The sequence below is a fragment of the Acanthochromis polyacanthus genome, chromosome 23 (genome assembly GCF_021347895.1).
Source record: "Acanthochromis polyacanthus isolate Apoly-LR-REF ecotype Palm Island chromosome 23, KAUST_Apoly_ChrSc, whole genome shotgun sequence".
Taxonomy (NCBI): domain Eukaryota; kingdom Metazoa; phylum Chordata; class Actinopteri; family Pomacentridae; genus Acanthochromis; species Acanthochromis polyacanthus.
Genome location: NC_067135.1, coordinates 22,693,376 through 22,712,252, shown reverse-complemented (window position 1 = coordinate 22,712,252; position 18,877 = coordinate 22,693,376). Strand labels below are relative to the sequence as shown.

Sequence of the window (18,877 nt, the reverse complement as noted above, 5' to 3'; positions counted from 1 at the left end):
TGTATTCAGCACAAGGTCATTTTGTTTGTGGGTACATCGATATTAAATGGCCATTCTGTGTTGCCATGATTTCTGTCACAAATTTTGTCAAGATTTCAACCGTCACAAATGCTGCAGTGACTGAGCAGCCTTGGCGGAGTACGACGCTCTGAGTGCTTTTCTTGTTCTCATTATTAACTCAACCAGAGGAGACAGCTGTGCTGCCGATGCCGACCTGATCCTTGCAGAACATGTCGTTAGCCAGATGGACGATCTTCTCCACGTGGATGATGGAGCCGATGCTCTGGATCTCCACGTCGGCCAGCATGGTGAGGACCAGGATGGCCTCCACCAGCAGCTGTCGGTACTCGGGCTGAGGGACTCTGTTCAGGACGGTCTCCACGTGGACGGAGAACTTTATCTCCCCTGGAGTCATCTGCAGGAGGAACAAAAGAGGCATGAAGAAACACAACACACTTCTCTGTTAGAATACAACATCAGACCAGCGTTATACAGTAAAAATACTGGTTATTCTGCAGAGAAGAGCAGACTAGAATTCCTCCATGGTAGATGTAAAAGACTGATCACAAGCTGGAGTTTTTTCACAGGAGTGATATAGGTTTTCAATAAACCATCATTTAAAAGCAACATTTTGTGTTCTGTGAGTCTAAAATTCAATAAACATAAATATACATTTGATGATCTTAAACACAAAAACAGAAGATAGAAAAACTTTTTCACAGCACTATATTGCCTCAGGAATGAACTATTTAACTCCATCAAAAGCACCTAACATAAGTTCAATTTTTACATTTCTGTAAGAGAAAGACGATTTGAACAGATCTGTCATTTTTTATGGTTTGATAATTGGTCACAATATAGGACAGACTGATGGTTCCTGAGACAAAAACTGTCCAACTGTCTATTATTTTCACATATCACGAGATTTTGTCATGTTTTAAGGCTTAACAAATGTTGGTTTGCTAGTCATTGCTTGTAGTTACCCCTCATTCCCTCGGTTTTTAAAACGAGACACGCATACTGGCCAGTGTTTCTTGTAAAAATGAGGCTGTTGGATTTCAATTTTAAATAAAATACATCACAGATTTTTGAACTGTAGAAGAAAAGAAGTGGATAGGATTATTTTGGCAGTTAGATGGTTGGCAAACACTTTTTTTCTTAGCAAATATTAATTTAAAAATGTTATGTTTCTCTTAAAAGGATAGACTCAGTTCGTTCAATATTTGATTTCAGCTCTTAAATGTAAATTATTTATAACTTCTGTTACCTTAAAGTAGCAGTACATCCAATAAAAGATGGAAACATACTCTAAAAAAATCTTCAGGTATAAAAAGTGGAGTGGATGCTGGAGAATACCAAACTTTAAATGATATAACAAGGAAATAATACAATTTTAAAAAACTATTTTAAAAGAAAAACTCTTGTTAAGTGTGTAAACAGATTGGAAACAGGCGGACGTCTCACCTCTCTGGTTGTTGAAGAAGGAAGAACACATCCCTCTATGGACAGACCGTGACACTGCAAGACAAGGCAACCGGGAAGTCAGAAAACTCTTGATTACATTTAATCTAAATCGGAAGTCTTTTGGTTTATCTATCCTGCTCTTCAGTCATGTAGCGTTGCAGGTTTTTAAATGAAATCTAAACTAATTTATCAACATTCGGCAGGCTACAGGTACATTTAAAAGCTCCAAAGCCCAACAATGGAAGCAAAAAGCAGTTTTTGACTGTTTTTGTTTAGTTTGAAATCAATATTCAACAGATATTGTGTCAGTTTCTGTTAAGTCTCTCCTCTGAACTTACTTTATTTTAGGTTTTATGAGAAAAGCAGGTAAATAAATCAAACTTCAACTGATTTGTACCCAGAAACAAGAATTATAAAGACCATAAACTAAAGTTGTAGATGTTTGCTGCACACTGAGCTTCATTTTCACATCTGAATTGAGGTCTAAAATGATTGTTTCTGTGACTTACATCCCTTTATGATTTTGTGATGTAAAAACCAACATGTACTTTCTTCTAAGCTCTGCTTTGGAAAATTTATGTGAGCAAAAAATGCGTGGATAGAAAAGCCTGTATAGAAATGTCTCCAAGACTTACCAAGTCTCAGAGCGGTTTCTAGCCATGTTTCCCAATGACAACAATCATAGGGAAACATTTGGGGATCAAAACTGACATTTAAAAAAACAAAAAAAGACTGTATCTTACATTACAAAAGTCACTTAGTGCAAAAAAAAAAAAAATCAATCAATCTAAAAATGCATTTTCTGTTTCAGTGCACAAATTTTGACCCAAGTGTCAAAATTTTTTACTGTTTAGAGCAAGAAAAAGAGAAAATAGAGCAAAAACAAAACTTAAAAGAAGCTGTTATCTGAATGGATAAACTATCATTTTAGACCTTTTGGAGGATCTTCCAGACTTTTGTGTAGAAGCCGACCGGTACTCGGTTCAACGCTCCGTCCAGACGCCTCCTGCGCAGCCATTGGCCGTGTCTGGTGTCCTTGGCGACCGGGATGATCTCTGGAATATCGAGGGACTCAATGGATGGCAGTCGGTATCTCTGAACAGTCAGGAGGATAAAACAAGGGTCACTGCAGCTCTGGTTCCTTAAGAAGAACAGCGCCCTCTACCTGGCTTTTCAGGCAACCCAACAGACTCTTATCTAAATGTGACTATGATACAAAGTGGTGTTTAGAGGACAAAAAAAAACAAAAAAAAAAAACAGCAGATGAAGTGAAATCTTTACCCCAGACTCGATGTTTTCTATGTCCAGTGACTGAGATCTGCCACCCTGAGAGGTATAGAATAAAAACAGAAAAGAGGAGGGGGAAAAAAAACAAAACAAATAAAGAAGCACAAAATGAAAAAAAATGAAAACACCGTGAAGTGACAACAGCGTGAATGGCCCATGTGAACAATCCCGCAGCCAGCAGATGGATTCTAAAGCATGCGTGAAACAAAATGGAAGAAATTAAGCCTGCAAACAATAAATTAAAGGCAAAATATACGGATTACATTGCACTTTTAAAGCAGTAGATAGCTGGTAACTTAAACCAAACTCGCTCATCATCTTGAAGCTGCGGGTTTAAGAGCAAACTGCTCAGTGTCCACTTTATTAAATTACATTATAAAGCATTATTGTCATTTTTATTGGTTGCACAACCTTTTGTTATTGAATGATCATCATAATTACCCATCAAATGTCTTGTTTTATTCTATTGTTTTGGTGTGGAATGCTTGCAAATCACATCAAATAAAAGAATAGTTTGATTGACTGATTAATTAAAATAATAAAGTCCTCTGTGTCAATTTGCCTTTTATTCTCTTAATTTAAATATAAATCTTTAGTGGAAATTTTGCCATAAACAGCTTGAATTATTTAAAGAATGACAGCTATGAAGAGTTGATTGTTCATACTTTTCTTTCTTTGAAACCTGTGTTTAAAACCAAATATATACAAACCAAACTATCAATTAGTCAATATAAAAAAATAAATGTTGGATCAGTAATGACAGCGGTGGTTAGCTGCAGCTAACAATAAGTAATTATTAACCAGAGATATTAAAGTTGCAGCCACATCATTAATCGCTGATTTTCTCAGATTAATGAATACCCAGACGTGAACGTCATCGTCACCTTGCGGAAGGAGGTCATCGACTGGTCGTACTGAAATGAAGAAAAACAAATCCACTCTGCATTACGGACTTTGATATACCTTCTAGAAAACCTGCTTCTATCTAAATAAAAACCTCCACCAGCATCACCATCATCATTAATATCATCACCATCATCAGTCAGATGACCTGATATCCGTCTGCATCTTCATCAGACCAAATTAAAACTTAATTACAAACATAAATTAAACTCTTCCTCACTTATTCCAGATTCTAATTTATGAGTTTCATAGTTGTCACCTCAACTGAGTCGGCCAAAGACACCCTGCGGTCGATCTGCAACAGAGGAGACACAGCCAACTGAAAAAAAAAAACCCCGCTGACATTCCTTTTGGACAGCAAGACTACTGAAATCAGCTGAATTAACTCATCATCTTCGTCACTGTGGTAACTGGATCAGGACAGAAACTGAACTCCTCATCATTAAGCTTCACTATTCAGTCATGATCAGAGAAACTAAACTTCTGGAGCTTCAACTGCAGCACACAGTCTTCATCATGAGATGGAAGGTACACAAATATTCAAAAATCTGCATATTTTGCTTCTTAACCTTTGCTTATACTCGCTTGCTGATGCAGGTATGAACAGCATGAAAGCACCATGCATGATACTTTCTGCGTCCATGAAGGTCCAGCTGATGGGAATTTTGTCATCTGCTGAAGTCCACAAGAGTTTCAAAACTTGTGTCTGTATAGCGACTACGCTGAAGAGTCCTCCAAATGAACCTGAATGTAGTTCACAACCAAAACTACAGGTCTGTGGAGCGTCCACAGGTGAACATGATCAGGATTTCTTACTTCTTTCTAGTTCATCTAGAGGACTTTGTTCCTTACATGCTCAGTAGACCAGCGTATTCCACGCATGCATAGTTGCCATCCAGACACAAATTTTGGACTGCACCTTTGTAGACTTGGAGATAATGAAATGTATGCCATCCATGTATATTTGCAGATGTTTCACATTAATATACAATCTACTGTTCAAAAGTTTGGGATCACTTAGAAATGTCCTCATTTTTGAAAGAAAAGCAGCTTTTTCAAATGAAGATACCATTAAATGAATCAGAAATACAGTCTAAACATTGCTAAAGTGGTAAAAGACTATTCTAGCTTTAAACGTCTGATTTTTAATGGAATATCTCCATAGGGGTACAGAGGAACATTTCCAGCAACCATCACTCCTGTGTTCTAATGCTACATTGTGTTAACTAATGGTGTTGAAAGGCTCATTGATTATTAGAAAACCCTTGTGCAGTTATGTTAGCACATGAATCAAAGTGTGAGTTTTGATGGAAAACATGACCCCAAACGTTTAAACTGTCATGTATATCGTCTATATTTACATTTAAATGCTGTACATTGACTGTCCTCTGTGCAAGAAGAGAATTATCTGAGGACTTTGCACATTGAAGTTTTCTTTCATTTTAATTTGCACTGTGATTGTTGTATATCATCTTATTCTAAACACTTTGCTTTTATTATTCTATTCTGCATATCTAGTAGCCTAGCCGCGCTAGACCCATGCTCTGAAGATGCAAAGGTCTAGGCACGCTCGACAGGGAGGGAGGCGTTCTAAAAGGTTGTCTATCAAATCACTCTGCAGCAATTGGGTAGGTATACAACCAATCAGCGCAACGAATAGGCTCCAAGAGCGCCGGAAATCAGAGGATGCGGTAGTTCGGTGAAGCCTTATTTATACAGTCAATGGGTGAAGCTCAAGTATATTACAGACATGTTAACAGAAAGATTATTCAGAGTCGGTGCTAATGGAGCTCAACGACTGTTGTCGTTTTTGTTGTCGACCCTGGCAGAGAAGTAAATTCATTGCCGTGGGTTAGCGCGGCTAGGCTAGTTGTTTCCGGTTGTTTCTGTCAGAATCATCGCGCCTCTGTCGTCACTTAGTTACGCCCGCCTTCTGACTCTACACTTCATGGTGATTCGTCCGGCCAGTTTTAGGAGCATCCAACCTCGAGCCTTATGGAGGGTAACTAGACCCACCCTGGCAGAGAATTAAATTCATTGCCGTGGGTTGTCTAGCGCGGCTAGGCTACATATCTAGTACACTACTAGTCAAATGTTTTGACACACCTTATCATTCAGTGTTTTTTATTTAATTGTTTTATACATAATAATACTGAAGACATTACAACAATAAAAGAATACATATGGAATTATGCTGTAAACAAAAAGGTGTTCATCTGCAGTATAAATTTACAACGTAGCAAAAAATACAAATAAATAAAAAGCACTGAATGAGAAGGTGTTTGACTGGTAGTGCATATAATTTAAAAATGTATTTTTGTGATATGTAAACTGCTGCTGCAACACTGACCTACCTAACTTGTCAATAGTTGGTGCCTCCAATACCAACAATGCAACTGACCGCTGGCTAACAGATCCAGATGTGTCATTCTTGCAGCAGCTAATACAGCACTTCAGGACACAAAAGGCTTCATACCATTTGTTTTACACATGCAACACCTGGAATCAGACTGTATTGGAGGAGACCGTCTTTAAAAATTGAGGTTTACGGTTCTGTCTCCATCTTAATTTGACAAAGCAAGCTCAACTCAAGTTGAAAGTTCTGGAAAAAGCTAATTAGTGGCCCTTGACTGGAGGGTCCGACATGTATGAGACATCCTATAAGCGCTCACAACTACAGACAAAGATGAAAGATAATTGCGTGAAGTGATGATGAAGATTGTGTGCGACAGCTGAGAGCTCTGGATCACGTAAGCAGGTTTTGAGTTTTTAGCAACACTGAAAAGTACGACCATCCCAACCAATCAATCAGTTACCAAACGCTTCTTATTGATGGCTATTATAAGTGTGATCGATCTAATTGGTACAAGGTTAATTAACACCTACAGCATGTTCTGGATTATGTAATTTATGAGATAAATAATATATTATGACAGCTAATATTCCTCTGTCACCTTAAATGGATCTGTCAGGGACAACCTGTGCTCCACCTGCAACACAAACACTGAGTTACAAACACACAGGCATCTTTCACATTTACGGTAATTGGATAAGATGCTTAAATCAGCTCTAAGAATTAAGTTAATTTCGTCTATTCACAACTTATTAGGAGCAAAAATTCAGTTCTCGGCCTTCAGTTTACCAACAATTACAGGAATTTAACCACAATTCCTCTAGTTCAACTTTCATTTCATCACTTTTTCAGGTGAATTAACACCTAATTTAACCATCACCTTACTGGGATCCGTCAAAGACAACCTGTGCTCCAGCTGCAGAAAGACAAAGGTGAGTTTGACAAAACATTTTCAGGATTTAGCTCCTCTCCTGCCTCTGTCTGTCTCCTCCTCTTCCTAAACAAATGCTGAGGAGTTTATTTATGTTTGGTGATGCTTCTTCTCTCCAGTCCTGGTTTTAAGTTGTGTCTCGAGCTTTTCATTAGGATGATAATTTAGAAAATATACTGTAAGATTTGTCAAAAGTTCAAGATCAAGAGGTTCAGGGTCTGCGCCTATAAACACCAAAAACTGGACTTGGTTTAAGAAAGAAATGAGGAGAATGCTCTTAGTGCAAATACGTCTACTTCAGTCTTGGAAAATGCTGTTTCTTCTACTGAAGATTGCCATTTAATGTCTGGGTTGACTCATTTCAGGTCACCAGCAATGATCTTTAACGTGAGCCTTGGTTCAGTTTGGCAGAATTAGAAATTTGTTCTCTGTGCAGGTTTGTGATGCATGGTGGAATCACAAATGTGACATGCAGGTGGTCAGGGAGTTTTCCACATATGGAAGCAGGAGCGCTGACAACTATTTTGAAGAGGATGGTGGGAAATTTAAAACGCAGACCCAGAACTTCTTGATTGTAATCTGTACATAATATAATGTATGTAGAAGTGAGAGGTGTGTTTTGATCTCACGACTGCGGCCTCCTACCATCTTCATGTCGCTCTTCAGTTTGCTGATGCCAGCTCTCTCGCTCTTGGTGGCACCGACGTTACCCAGGTGATGGATGGAGATGGCAGGACTGACGCCAGCGTCCACCTCTCTGACTGTTGAGGCAGCGGAAAAAATGCTGGCTTTTTATTTAAAGAGCTAAATAGTCTGCACTTTGACAGGAAAGATGTAGAACTTGTCACTCCACAAAGGAACACGTTATGTGATGGTCGGCATACGTTTGTTCTTCTGTCTGTCCGTCTATCCGTGCACAACATTACTTAAAAAGGAATAATGGATGTGGATGAAATTTTCAAGGAAGGTCAGAAATGCAACAAAGGACCAAGTGATTAGATTTTGGCAGTGATGCAGCTTATAGTTTGGATCCACAGATTTGTTCAAGATTTCTGTATCATTGCCAGATAGCAGCACAGTGTCACCGTCACCATGACAACAAGTGAATACTACGTCAGCTGTCTGCTGACGATTGTGATCCTACTACAAATCCATCGCTACGACTGATCACGACTTATTCATTGGAAATGACACAAGAACAACTGACTAAACTGTGGGCGTGTTTCTAGGTCCCATCAATTACTGTTGCCTGCTACATATTTAGGTCACGTGATTTGGTATCCATACATAACGTACACATGCATAACACACGCCTGTGCTCAGCACAACGTCATTTTGCTTGTGCTTGCATTTACATGAAATGGTCACATTCAATAGTGCATTTCTAAAAAAAAATGCTGGAAATTCTGACAATATGGGGGAATGAACAGCCTTGGTGGAGTACTGTGCTCTCTGAGTGCTTTTCTAGGTAAAGATGTGAATTACTTTTAGCATGAATCTCTGTCACAGAAATATACAACTACAGCAATATGACGCAGATGAAATGTGAATTGTGCACGACTTAAAGGGAAAGATTAAAGCTGCCGTTCACAAAACCTAACATTGGAAGCTCTATGTGAGAGCCAGTAGGTGACTGAAGGACTGACCGCTGCGCTGAACTCCAAACTCCCTCCCGCTGAGGATGTGATGAAGAAGATTTTTCAGTTCAGACGGACTCAGACTCATCAGACTCTCTGTGGCCTCCTCTCCTACAAATACAAAAAAAAAAAAATATTTCCCAATCTCTTTTCAATGTTTTCTTACATTTAAAGTACAAAAAAAAACAAAAAACGGATCATATCATGAAATAATGCTGTAAAATTCATGCATGAAGATGGTCTGAGCATGGAATATGTAAAAGTGAACAACTATGAGCACAATTTTAATTCATATGTAAGACTTTCTGGCATGCAAAAACTTAACCAGTGTCAAAAAGACTATTTTTTTTAAAAACATTTTTTCTTATGTCAGCAATCAAATAACATTTATAGGACAATTCTGCAAAATATGAGGCTTACATGCTTTTTATGTGTTGCAATCTTACAGTTTGTGCTTCATTTAAAGACATGAATAGTTTGACACCAAGTCAAACTGAACCTGTCGTGTTAGTTTTATATCTCTTTATCAATCAAGGTTTCCCTGTTTCTGGAGGTAAAATGCATTGAAATTTCATGCTATCGTCTGCAGATGAAGTTGGAGTTTACAGTTTTCTCACAGTCTGTCATTGTACTGAATGTATGTAAAGATATTAAAACAAAGCTGAGGCAATTAGTAGATTCAATTCAACAGAAATTCACTTAAATGAGGAAAAATGTTAATATTGTCTGGTTTTCTTATTCTGCTATGGTTGTAAACTGAATATATTTGTATTTTGGGCTGTTTTCAGACAAAACTGGACTTTTAAAACATCCCCATGAGCTTGAGAAGGAGTAACTGATCAATAGAGAAAATAACTCCATCTTCTTTCAGTTTTACCTGAGCAGCTGAGTGACTGAGCCAGTTCAGTGGCCATGACCTGGATGATGAGGCCGATACGCAGCCGGAACATCTCGCTGAACAGGTTGGGCTGAGTCCTGATGCTCATAGCCAGGTACACCATGATCTCCTGGTGGAAGAAAGAAAAGAACAGAATGAAGGAGGAATCCAGGAGCACAGCTTTGTAGAAGATCGCAGAGGATGTAACGCACCTGAGTGAGGATGGCGACACTGATGTTGTTGTCGCTGGCCTCGTCGATGAGAGTCGCTAGCTGGTCCGGCGGAATGGGAGCCGTGATGGTTTTCTCTCTTGGCTCGGGAGGCAGGCCGACTGTCAGGTGCTTCTGGTGCGCCAGCAAATCAGAGCAAGCCTGCAGAGGGATCACAGTCAGTCAGAGGTGAGAGACAGGTAGATCTGGAGGTGAATTATTTGTGAGGGAAAAATTACTCTTTCCCCTTTCAGAGTTATTTCCTTGCAGCTGACATTGTTCCAAATTATCTTCCAACAGGCAGACGCTGTAGGAAGAAGACGTGCCAGAATTCTCTGCTCTGGTCAAGGTTAAATATTGTTTATCGTTTTATCCAATGTCACTAAGCAGACGAGTTGTCTCATTTTGGGCTGTAATCTAAATTTGACCCCCCACAATATAGACCTGAAGATCAGAGAGAATCCTCAGAACTGATGCTGGCACTACTTGCATGTACGGCTGCTCTGTCGGTGTCCCTTCTCCAGATATCAGTACTCACAACCTAAGTCATCTGAGTCTCCAGTGTGTCCCTCTGTGTCTATCTCCTTGACCTCGCTGAACTTCTACGTTATTGACATTTAGTGTGAAGGTGTCTTCAAAACTAGCACCAAAAAATGACAAATTAAAGACTTAAACTTGATTACATTCCACTATAATCCATACATAGTATGCAGCGCACAATTAAACACGATCTCCCCAACAGACGAAACCAGAATGCCGCTCTCCTCTATTTATAACCGTGTCCGTATGTTCACATGTGTGCATGTCGTACCGAGTCGAGTTCCTCCACCTTCTTCTTCAGTATGCCAGAGATCATCCTGATGAGGCCCCACTGCTTCAGTTCGCCTGCCTTGTCATACAGGTCGGACAGCAGAGATCTCACCGTGGTGCCTTTACCGTGCAGCTGAGTGTCCCAGTCCATTCCCCTGTTAGAAAGCATCAACACAACGCAGGTAATTTTCAGTATCCACAAGATTCTACTTGGACCATAACTACTGTCACATGCTTTCAAAACACCAGATTCAAGATCTTTTCTGTCGAAATTTTTGTTTCAGTAACGATTTTTTGTATTCTTTTTATATTTTATAATGTCTTTTTATGACATTTGTCCACAAATAGGAACAAAATAGGACACAATAGCATCGAATGTCAAAGAAAAGAGTACTAATAATAAAGGCAAAAATAATCTTAAGGATGACATTATGAAAACAATTAAATTAGTGAGTCTGTACTATCGTTGTATATAGACTTGGTTTGTTTTGTAAAGCATCAGAATGAATATGAACTGGACCAGAAGTAAAATGCTTTTTTTGACCTCTTGATTTCTTCGGAAAAGCACATTTTACATTTATGCTTACACCGTTTCTGCTCATGTTTATATTTGTAGGTCTTTTTTTTTAAACTTTTATTTATATTTTTATATATATTTTTCCACTTATGTGTATATATTTTTAGGCGTATTTTTAGGACATATTTCTGTACTTCTGTTTATATATTTTTAGGCATATTTTTCTACTTATTTTCATATTATTAGGTCATTTTTTAAAATTTCTGTTTATATTTTTAGGCCATATTTTTCTGCTTATTGTTATATTTGTAAGTCATATTTTTCTGCTTATGCATATATTTTAATTCAAAGAATTTCCTGCCATGCAAATCTGAGGCTGTGAAAGGCTAATATAATTTTAACATTTGCTAATTAGCACAAAACTCAAAACGGTATTTGTTGTGCAGGTTTTTGGCAAATAACTAATTTCTAATTTACAAAATATGTTTGCTTCTATGAACTGAATGAACCTAAGATTTCAGCCTGGCTTGGACTTTATTATGGACCCTAAACTGCTTCTTTTAAAACATATAGATCTCACTTGTCTTTGAAGAGGATGTAAAGAATATCGGCCTGGTCTTGGAGACTCTGAGTGTCTTTTAGCAGCTGGACCAAAGCGTTGTAGTCGATGGCTCCGGTAGCATCTCTGGGGATACCGCCCTCTGGTATGACCGTCATCTCTGGACCCTAAAGAACAGACACAAAGAAAATCTTTATTAGTTTATAAGTTATTGTATACTCAAAATCAGTTTATTATGAGGAAGTCGTAAGATTTTTTAGTGTGTACAAGGAGCAGAAAGAACCTGAGATCCCTGTGCAGAGGATTCTGGGAGATTCAAGTTGAGCGACGGCTGAGGAGAGTGAAACAGCTTGTTGGGCAGGTACATGTTGACATCTGCACAAAAAAACAAAAACAAAAAAACAAACAAAAAAAAAAACACAGAGTATGTCATCTTCTGAGGGCACAGAAAACGCTGTTTCAGTCCGAACATGGAGGTTTCCCTCACTCTGCACGTTGAGGCCCTGCGCCTTGTTCTTCAGAGACACCATCTCCCTGGCTTTGGTGGCTACAGCCTTGAACTTGCCCAGACCTTCCTTCTGAACTTCGGGCTTCTTGGGGGCAGCGTGGGCCAGCAGGTGGTCCAGGTACTGAGCGAGATCATCAGCCTCTGGAGGGGGCGGACAGGCAGAGCAGAACGGAAAGAATGAGGGAAGCTGGAATATGGAAAACAACATATTGGTCTGGAAAACAGTTGTGGGGAAGAAGAGAGAAAATTGCTAAATCTACAAGATTCAACTCACTTGTTTTTTATGTTCACAGTCTGACATATAAACTAAACCATCTAAGTTAATTAAAAGGATTCAAATACGTCACATTGATTTGTTATTTTATATTATTTACATGCAACTTTTAAAGGGTTTGTTCACCCACGTATCACAAAAACAAACTATTCTATGCACATCTCGGAGTGTTTATTCAAGCAGTTTTGTTTGGTGAGGTGCTAAAAAGTCAAAAGAACACTATTACTCTGACAGATGGATTGTAATTGTAATCAAAGTTTAAGTTTTAGTGCTTTAAGCACGATAAATTTCATTCGCCATCAGCAACTGCACATATTTAAAAAAAAACAAAAAAAAAACAACACACCATCAACTATAGAAGCTGTGTCTATATTGACGTGTGAAAACGTTGGGTGACCTAACCCTTTAAAGTGTGAAAATTAGAACAATGCAATAAAAATATTTGCAAAATGTGATGCATACAGAAACAGGCAGCAAGAAAACAGCAGTAAAACATGCATGTATATTAAATTCAACCAGTCGTGCACTGAAAACAAGCGATGTTTTTATCATTCCTCCATTCCAGTTGAGGAATAATTTAGCATTCTAAAAAGAAAATGCAACACAAGCAAGATTTTCTAAATGTTGTGGAAAATACATTCAGGATGGTGATTAGAAAAAGATGGAAAAAGGTTGTAGAGACTATAAAAATGTAAACAGTTAAATATCAACAGTATGTAGAGCCATCATTTTTACAGGACATGTTGATTCCAGCTTTTTCTTTAACTTTTCAGAAGACACAAAATCTAAAAAAAAAAGAAAAAAAAAATCGAATTTGTTGTTTCCTTTTAATGATTTATAGCCAAATAACTGATGTGGTGCAGAAAATACATGTTTGAGTCCTTTCCACTTCCAGCCATATTTGTGTCGTTTCCAAACGGTGCAGGAGTTCAAACTGTGATGAAAAACAAGGCCACAGCGAAGAAAAATAAAACAGGATCAGCTGGTTAATATTATTTGTGTTTTTTTGTTTTGTTTGTTTTGTTATTTCAGAAGAGCGTTAAATAAATTTTGACATAAAAAAGAAATAAGTAATGTCAAATTAATGGTAGCACAGAAATAAAAAAAGCATGTAACATAAAAACACTGCTAACATCTAAGTTTAATGAGAATTTTTTGTAATTTTAGTGTGGTAATCATGGTAGTAAAAGCACATAAAGGCAGTGTACAACTATTCTTCCTGTATGTAGCTCTACATACTATTATGGGCTATGTATTATATAAATACATACTGCTAGGAATCGTCAAACCAACTGTGAAAGACGAAAAAAATAAAGCGCCACTTGGCAGTTTGAATTTTAAGTAAAGACTTTGTTTCTCCACAGCTGGCATCACCATTCCCATCTGTCTGTTCAGTTTTCTCTTACCATCATCACAGCGTAACTCATGCACGTATCCATCGGCGTCATCATCATCATACTCGTCGTCGTGGCGACCCATGCTGCCAGAAGCCTTACCGTCCAGGAAGCTGAGATGAGCGAAGCAGCAAGTGGTCAGGAACTCCGACAGCTTCCCCGTCTGGATCCTGGAGAGGAGGAGAAGGAAGATCTCTGCTTTTTATTTTACTGTTAGAAGCAGTTTTATGCCATTCAGTGCTTTAATATGCATATTAATGCAACACTAAAACAGTCAAAAACTAATCATAGTGACAAGATCAAGATTCAAGGTTCCTTTCATATGGTTTTCCTGAGTATCTGCATATATAGTAAAATGGAAAAAAAACTTTCACCAGCCCAAGCACTTTAAAACCAAAAAAATAAGAAAAACATTCAGATACACGACAGTGGCAATGAAAAAAAATTATGTGGATGTCTGAAAATAGCTGCAGGTTAAAACGTAACAGCGAAGAAGGATAAAGAAGTGTATGTACTGCACATGATGGAGATCATTTTAGATAGCAGCAGGTTATTGTAGTCATTGTAAAAACTGCAGAGTCAAGCCAGGAAAAGTACTCAGAGAGCACAGTCCTCCACCAAGGCTGTTCATTGCCTCATACAGCATTGTCCGAAAATTAGCATAATTTGTAATAAATTCGGCATTTAGTTATTAGTTATTGATGATCAGAAACCATGGTACTGTAGAATGCGTCCATTTTATATAGATGGACCCACAAAGATTACCTTGCGATGAACATGTGACGTATTACTATATTGTGCCACATGACCTAAATATGCAGCGGGAGGCAGGAAATGATGGGACTCAGAAACACCCCCACAATTTAATCAACTGTTTCTTGTGTCATTTCGTACAGATAAGTCCCGATAAGTCCGCAGCAGTTGATTTGTAGTAGGATCGCAATCGTGTCGCAATCGTCAGCGACATGATTGCAATCCTTGGCGGAGTAATAAACAGGTAAAAGAATTAAAAGATGAAGTCTGATGACAAAACAACACAAAGAAAAAGATATTTGTGATTATAAAGCTTTAAGAAACTAATAGAACAGATTAAAAAACTGAATCTATTGCAAGTTTTAACCTTCTGAAGGAGGAAACACATTTTTTTTCTTCACAGCTACAAAATAGCCAAGAGAAATTCACCTTGATCCTCCATAATAACCGTCCTGCAGCTTCTTTAGTGTCGCCAAAACTGCAGGATCCAAGTTTGCGTGATCTTCAGCTGAAAAAAAAACAAAAAAACACAAACATGAAGGAATACAGATGTGGATGCAACAGACACAAATGTGGATTGTTGAGTGTTTTTAAAGGTATTAAAACAGTATTTGAGTCTCTGAGAACATGCTGCAGGTACATAAACCGGACTAAAGTCTGCACTCACTGAGCATCGACTGTGAAATGGGGAAAGTGACGGTCGGTCGTCCGGTCATCCTCCACCTGGATGCGAGGTAGGCGATTTCTGTCCGCAGCATCTCCACGATCATTTTATTATCGAGCGCCATGTAGAACTGCTGGTGGTCGATGAACTGGAGGGAGAATTGCAGATAATGTCAGTTTTTATAGGAGCTTCAAGTGGGAAAACCACCACTTCAGCAACATGTCTGGTTTTCATAACTCAGAAAACTAGCAGAAGATATTCATTGCTGTGTTTTCTTTTTAACCTGAGGTGTGAATGTGAAGATGGTGTTTCTGATCATGTAGAACTTGGAGGTTCCCAGAACTCCTATCCTCCTGTAGGGTCGACCAGTCAGACCCAGCCTCGGGTTACGACCTGCAGCAGAGCGAATAATTTCAAAAAGTCTCAGCTGACAGTGTCCAAATGCAACTTTTCTGCCTTTTTCTGTGACTCAAATCTGATGTTTTCCAGCTGCTTATAAGTTCAGACACATCCTTTGCTAGACAGCAACAGCGTGGAACCGTTTTCTTTTGTCTTTACGTGAATTTTCGTACTTTTCAGGAGCGTCTTCGTCATGTTAAGAAACCTCTTCTTAGAGAAACATTTCCTGTGCAGCTGAATTGGTCACAAAATAAAAGCCCGTAGCATTAAAAATACGTCTTCAAAATAAAAGCCTGAAGGGAATGGTTATTTTAACACTAGCAAAACAAAGGCTTGCCAAAACTGATTGGCAACAGACATTTATAAGAGTAATTTACATGTGATTCAGTATAGGGCTGGGCAATATGGCCAAAAAATAAAATCTCGATTTTTTTTATTTTTTTTAGTCATCTTGGATGATTACAATTTTAATCGATTTTTGTTGTTTCTTTGCGGTCTGTGCGCTATGGCTAGTGCTAGCCATGCCACACTCCCGTAGCCGCGAGCACTCTTCCCATTCTTTAGGATGCCTCTGCCGGAGGTGCTGAAAGAGGTTAGTTGTGCTGCTACTCTTCGTTTTCACAGTACTTTTGCAAACCTCGCACATGACTGTAGTTTGCTCTGTGTCAGTCTTGTCAAAGCCGAACCACTTCCATATAATCGATGTAACATGAGGCCCTTTTCTCGCGACCAACTCTTCGTCTGCTGTTGTATCCACCATGACGGGGGTGTGAGTGTTTTGGCCGAAGGAGATGAGAGACGGAAGCAAACGCCAGTGTACAAATCGTGAAAGGCAGAAGAAGAATCTGTACTGCTCGCCTTGAGTATATATAATTCCTTCCTTCCTTCCTCCCCCGTCAACAACTTTCAGCTGAAAGTGACCCCACCACCTCACAGCCATTTCTACCCAGGGGAAACACTGTCCTTATTTTTGAAAGAAAATCTGTTTTATTTCAATAAAGATAACACTAATCAGAAATCAAGTCAAGACATTGCTAATGTGGTAAATGACTATTCTAGCTGGAAACGGTTGATTTTTAATGGAATATCTCCATAGCAAGCATCACACCTGTGTTCTAATGCTACATTGTGTTAGCTAATGGTGTGAAAGGCTAATTAATGAGTAGAAAACCCTTGTGCAATTATGGTAGCACATGGATAAAAGTGGGAGTTTTCATGGAACACATGAAATCGTCTGGTTGACTCCAAACTTTTAAACGGCAGTGTGTATTTATGAGATACTTCAAATTTTCCTTCATGCTGTATGGTTGAAATTATGACATTGAACAAAACTACATATATCAAGAACTGCAACTATGCATTTTTGCTGGTACAAATTCCTTTCTAATGATTAATAGGGGTTTGACATTGAAAATAGCTTTTAAAGTCCATCACTCACAGAGGGATAAGAAAAGACAAATGACTCAGATTCTTAATTTTGGGAAAATACAGGTGACTTCTACTACAATAAATATTTGACTGAAGTTGTACCGAGTCGGGCGTAGATGTGGCTGAGGACTCTGGAGGGCTGAACGTGGATGGGATGGATGTCGGCCACAGTGTCCACGTCGATGCCGTTCTTCAGCAGCAGCTCTTTAATCTCATCAGTCTCTGCCAGAACAGACACTGGAGCAGAAGAAAAACACACACATTACTGCATCTACTGCAAAATACACATTTAACAAAGAGTTATTTTAGTACAAACTGAGACTGAACTTACCTTGAACGACCACGTCAGGTTTGGGGATGGTGGAGAAACGTCTGTTCAGAGGGTCGATTTCTCCAGGAGCAAGAAACCCCTGCAAATAATAAATCAGAGCACCAAAAGTAATTTCAACTGTACATTTTGTGTCGTTACACGACAGATATGAACTCAGAGAAAGATCATTAAGACACTGAGCTTGTATAATGTTGGGGAATACATTTAAAATCTGTGGTAACATACCACTCCTTATATAAATCTGTGTAAAAGCAATCATACTCATTAATTTCTTAGATGCTTTGTGAGCAACTGAACAATTTTTCGAGAAAATGTAATCTATATTTCCTTGAATTTTTTATTCACAATTAATCTCCTACACATGTTCTTGTTAAAAAGATGCGCCGTACCGAACTTAATTTCAACCCCACGCTTGTTCCTGTACATCATTTCACAAGTTTAGAGCCTTATTTATTGTTATTTGAGTCAGTAAATGATTCACTATCATCTTTTTGACAGCAGAGTGCACTATTTTAAACTGTAAAATAAACACCCGATGCTACATTATTTTATGAAAAGGTATAAAAATTAAGCATAAAGACCCCTGGAATAAAAAACAACATTAAAAATAAATATATTTGTTTTGTATTTTAAGTAGAAAGACTTGAAATAATTCACATTACAATGAAATACTAGAATAAACTGACTGATTAAAAAAAGAAAAGCAAATTAAAAATCACAACACAACTGAAAACTGACTGCATTGTTAATTGTCAACCCTTACTGTTATCATCATTTTTTTTATTAAATTCACCAAACATTTAGCTTTCTGTAGTTTATTCTCGTGTGTTGATGCTTGTATCTGCTGTTTGCTTCCATCTCAAACAAGCTGCTTTTTTTGTACCAAAACTAAGGATGTTATCACACAGATCATAAATTAAAATTAAATTAGAAGGTTATGTGCGCGTCTGTTGTGTAATTAATAAAAACATCATCCAACACACACCGTAGTTTTCAGTATAACTGAGTACAACACGTAGAAATCTTAACAAAAAACCTGAAATTTGGGATATATATGGACAAAAAATTCACAGTTTATATTGCAGTGGAAAATGAAAAAAGACAGAATAAACTTTTAAAAAAAAAGAAAAGAAAATGAAATTAATGATCCCACATGAGCCAACCTGGCTCAGGATTGTGAAAAGAAGAGAATCCCACATAATAATTGTTGAAAAAAAAAAAGAGAGATATTAACCAGAGAGTCCTCCCAAGTATTCCTAAACCTGTTATAAATAAAGTACTCAATGCTTATAAATTGAATTTACAGCGATCTAATCATTGTTCTGTGATGTTATTCAGCTTTAAATGGAGAAAACTAAAATCAGCCAACAGCTCTTCCACACAGTGGCTAATTAGGTGTGTTTTTAATATTCAAAAAGATGATTCATTCTATTTTTGGTGCCATTTATAACACGATCACTCACCTCAGACAGCAGGTTTCCCAGGATGTACAGAGACTGAGCCCATGTCAGAGGACATTTACCCATCGGGACTCTCTCCACCGAGTGAGGGTTCCTGTACTCCTCCTCCACCTGTTGAA

General features: G+C 38.1%; 2 protein-coding genes across 5 annotated transcripts in view; one reads left to right on the top strand and one right to left on the bottom strand.

Annotated features, from left to right (window-relative positions):
* rps4x (ribosomal protein S4 X-linked) overlaps positions 1-18,877 on the top strand; it is a 163,279-nt gene that overhangs the window by 31,589 nt on the left and 112,813 nt on the right. The window lies entirely within an intron of this gene.
* phka1a (phosphorylase kinase, alpha 1a (muscle)) overlaps positions 1-18,877 on the bottom strand; it is a 36,538-nt gene that overhangs the window by 3,562 nt on the left and 14,099 nt on the right. The window contains exons 12-34 of one of the 4 annotated variants that reach the window (XM_051944132.1): positions 18,762-18,869; positions 17,299-17,377; positions 17,070-17,204; positions 15,424-15,533; positions 15,144-15,288; positions 14,906-14,984; positions 13,736-13,893; positions 12,035-12,196; positions 11,831-11,922; positions 11,569-11,714; positions 10,473-10,626; positions 9,665-9,823; positions 9,453-9,582; positions 8,585-8,686; positions 7,584-7,699; positions 6,888-6,923; positions 6,609-6,644; positions 3,914-3,949; positions 3,636-3,665; positions 2,746-2,790; positions 2,398-2,559; positions 1,465-1,518; positions 215-415 (exon numbers count right to left, since the gene is read on the bottom strand). In XM_051944132.1, the coding sequence (XP_051800092.1) occupies positions 215-415; positions 1,465-1,518; positions 2,398-2,559; positions 2,746-2,790; positions 3,636-3,665; positions 3,914-3,949; positions 6,609-6,644; positions 6,888-6,923; positions 7,584-7,699; positions 8,585-8,686; positions 9,453-9,582; positions 9,665-9,823; positions 10,473-10,626; positions 11,569-11,714; positions 11,831-11,922; positions 12,035-12,196; positions 13,736-13,893; positions 14,906-14,984; positions 15,144-15,288; positions 15,424-15,533; positions 17,070-17,204; positions 17,299-17,377; positions 18,762-18,869 (2,475 nt within the window). The remainder of the gene's footprint in view (positions 1-214; positions 416-1,464; positions 1,519-2,397; positions 2,560-2,745; positions 2,791-3,635; positions 3,666-3,913; positions 3,950-6,608; positions 6,645-6,887; positions 6,924-7,583; positions 7,700-8,584; positions 8,687-9,452; positions 9,583-9,664; positions 9,824-10,472; positions 10,627-11,568; positions 11,715-11,830; positions 11,923-12,034; positions 12,197-13,735; positions 13,894-14,905; positions 14,985-15,143; positions 15,289-15,423; positions 15,534-17,069; positions 17,205-17,298; positions 17,378-18,761; positions 18,870-18,877) is intronic. The other 3 variants (XM_051944133.1, XM_051944134.1, XM_051944135.1) reach the window with 3 other exon arrangements.